Consider the following 2,384-nt stretch of genomic DNA (forward strand, 5'->3'; position numbering starts at 1 on the left):
CTATGGCTATATCCCAATACAAAATAAAAAAAAATTTTAATTAAATCCTATCTTCAGTATTATCATTCAGTGTTAATAGATAAAACTCTCTAGTCGATGGAAAAGCTGAGAAGCCAAACACAGGATGGTGAGGAGACGGAAGGTTAGCAACTGGCCAGAAACAACCGCTGCTCTGGGCAGAAGGGACGGCAGGAGAAGGAGGTTTTATCAGAGCACAGAGTTTGGGGCCAGCAGAAGGAGCCAGAACCAAGGGGGCGGGGCGGGGGGGACTTCCAGGGAGCTGGAATCACAGAGGCAGGGTCTGTTGGTGGGGGAGAGGAGACTTCTTGGGAGAAAAGTAGCCACAGTCAAGGACCTCACAAGAAGAGAGAAAGAGGGGAAACTATCCCTCCTGTTCTCCAGCCATCTGTCTTCCCTTGGCCAAACTTACCTAGAAGGCTCTGGGCTAAAGAGCCTGAGTAGTGATGGGGAAGGGGACAAGGGAAGGGGGAACCTATGTAGTATTTTTTTTTAGTTAATTAATTAATTTTGGCTACACTGAGTCTTATTTGCAGCTTGCAGGATCTCCCATCTTCCTTGTGGCATGTGGGATCTTTAGTTTCAGCATGTGAACTCTTAATTCCCACACCAGGGATTGAACCCAGGGCCCCCTGTATTGGGAGCACGGAGTCTTAACCACTGGACCACCAGGAAAATCCTACCCATGTAGTATTCTTACCAAAAAGGTTTAAGCTGAATCTAATCAGGAAGAAATAATCAGGCAAATCAAATTGAAAGAAATTGTGCAAAACAGCTGTCCTAGACTCTCCAGAAAGTCAACGTCATAAAAGATGAAAAATAGCCAGAGAACTTGTCTAAATTAAAAGACATTGGGGAGACATGAAAACTAATTTCTGTGTGCGCTCATTATTTGAATACTGGATCCAAAAAAATAATATGTAAATTGTGGAAATATGAATCTGAGTAGCAGATTAGATTACAGTTGTATATAATTGCTAAACTTCTTGAGTGTGACTGTTTGACTGTGGTTATACAGGAGAATGCCCTCAATCTCAGGAGATATACACCAAAGTATTTGATATCTTCAACTGACTGCATACATATATACATGGAGAAAGAAAGTGTGATCAAGTAAATGTAGCAAATGATAAAATCAGTGACTCTAAGGAAAGGGTCTATTGATTTTCAATGTACTATATGTGCGATTATTCCAAAAGCTGAACGGTTTTCAAACTAAAACCTTGAGGAAAAATTTAGGCTTTGGCCAGTGGAATAAGGTGAAAAAGATGAACTGAACCAATCAGTTCTTAGGAATTTGAACCTAAAAGCATTAAAAGAAACTGTTAGCTCCAAGGGAGGTAGGTGCACTGCAGAAGTGGCTGGCTGGTGGGATGGCAGATGAAGAAGAGAATCCCACCATTGAGGAAGAAAATGAAGAAATTGGAGGAGGTGCAGAAGGTGAACAGAGTAAAAGAAAGAGAGTTTTTTCTAAAGAATTAAGGTGTATGATGTATGGGTTTGGAGATGACCAGAATCCTTATACTGAATCAGTAGATATTCTTGAAGACCTTGTCATAGAGTTCATCACCAAAATGACTCATAAGGCAAAGTCAATTGGAGGAAGTCATGGTCGGGTACAAGTTGAAGATATCATCTTCTTGATTCGAAAGGAACCAAGAAAGTTTGCTAGGGTTAAAGACTTGCTTACTATGAATGATGATTTGAAACGCGCTAGAAAAGCATTTGATGAAGCAAACTATGGATCTTGACACCTATTGTACTTTCTGAAGCTTCATTATCTTCTGGGGAAACCATACTTGGTTAGATTAAAACTTCTGAAAGTGCTTTCAGTAGCAGGAATGGCATTGCTGAAAAAGTTGATGGCAGGAATTTATTACTGAGAGATTTTTAAAGTATTTATACCCCTGTACTCTGTGTGGTTGTTTTGAAGAAGGAATTCATAGGGCCTGGACTCCGTCTCAGGCCTGTCCATGCTGGCCGTGCTCGGCTGCCTCTCCAGCGGACTCTGAACTCTCTGCTTAGTGCCTGTGGGGACGACAATGGAAGGATAAGACCCCCTCCAGACAGGGGAATCTTGAAGATCACATCCAGGCTACTCATTGCCTAAGAGGAAGCATACCGTAATCACCCCTGTCTCCGGACAGGTCATAAACTTTTTTTCGTATCTATCAGGATGCAATCACAGGCTTATCGATTATTAACTGGTTGGAATGTAACTGCGGGCTTATTGACTATTGACTGTTTGGACACGTACACATGGGGTAGGCGGTGGGTTTAGACACGTACACATGGGGCAGGTGGTGGGTTTGGACACATACACATGGGGTAGGTGGTGGGTTTGGACACGTACACATGGGGTAGGT

At 42.4% G+C, this 2,384-nt stretch overlaps 1 protein-coding gene across 1 annotated transcript; it reads left to right on the forward strand.

Annotated features, from left to right (window-relative positions):
• The first annotated feature begins 1,391 nt into the window (after positions 1-1,391).
• Positions 1,392-1,769, forward strand: LOC122674038 (transcription initiation factor TFIID subunit 13-like). The gene has a single exon (XM_043872046.1). It carries the CDS (start codon positions 1,392-1,394, stop codon positions 1,767-1,769), a length of 378 nt encoding a protein of 125 aa, XP_043727981.1.
• Positions 1,770-2,384: the final 615 nt, after the last annotated feature.

Source organism: Cervus elaphus, chromosome 18 (genome assembly GCF_910594005.1).
Source record: "Cervus elaphus chromosome 18, mCerEla1.1, whole genome shotgun sequence".
Classification (NCBI taxonomy): domain Eukaryota; kingdom Metazoa; phylum Chordata; class Mammalia; order Artiodactyla; family Cervidae; genus Cervus; species Cervus elaphus.

Excerpts from the sequence above, each read along its gene's own strand:
- LOC122674038 (XM_043872046.1), top strand. The coding sequence starts at position 1,392 with ATGGCAGATGAAGAAGAGAATCCCACCATTGAGGAAGAAAATGAAGAA.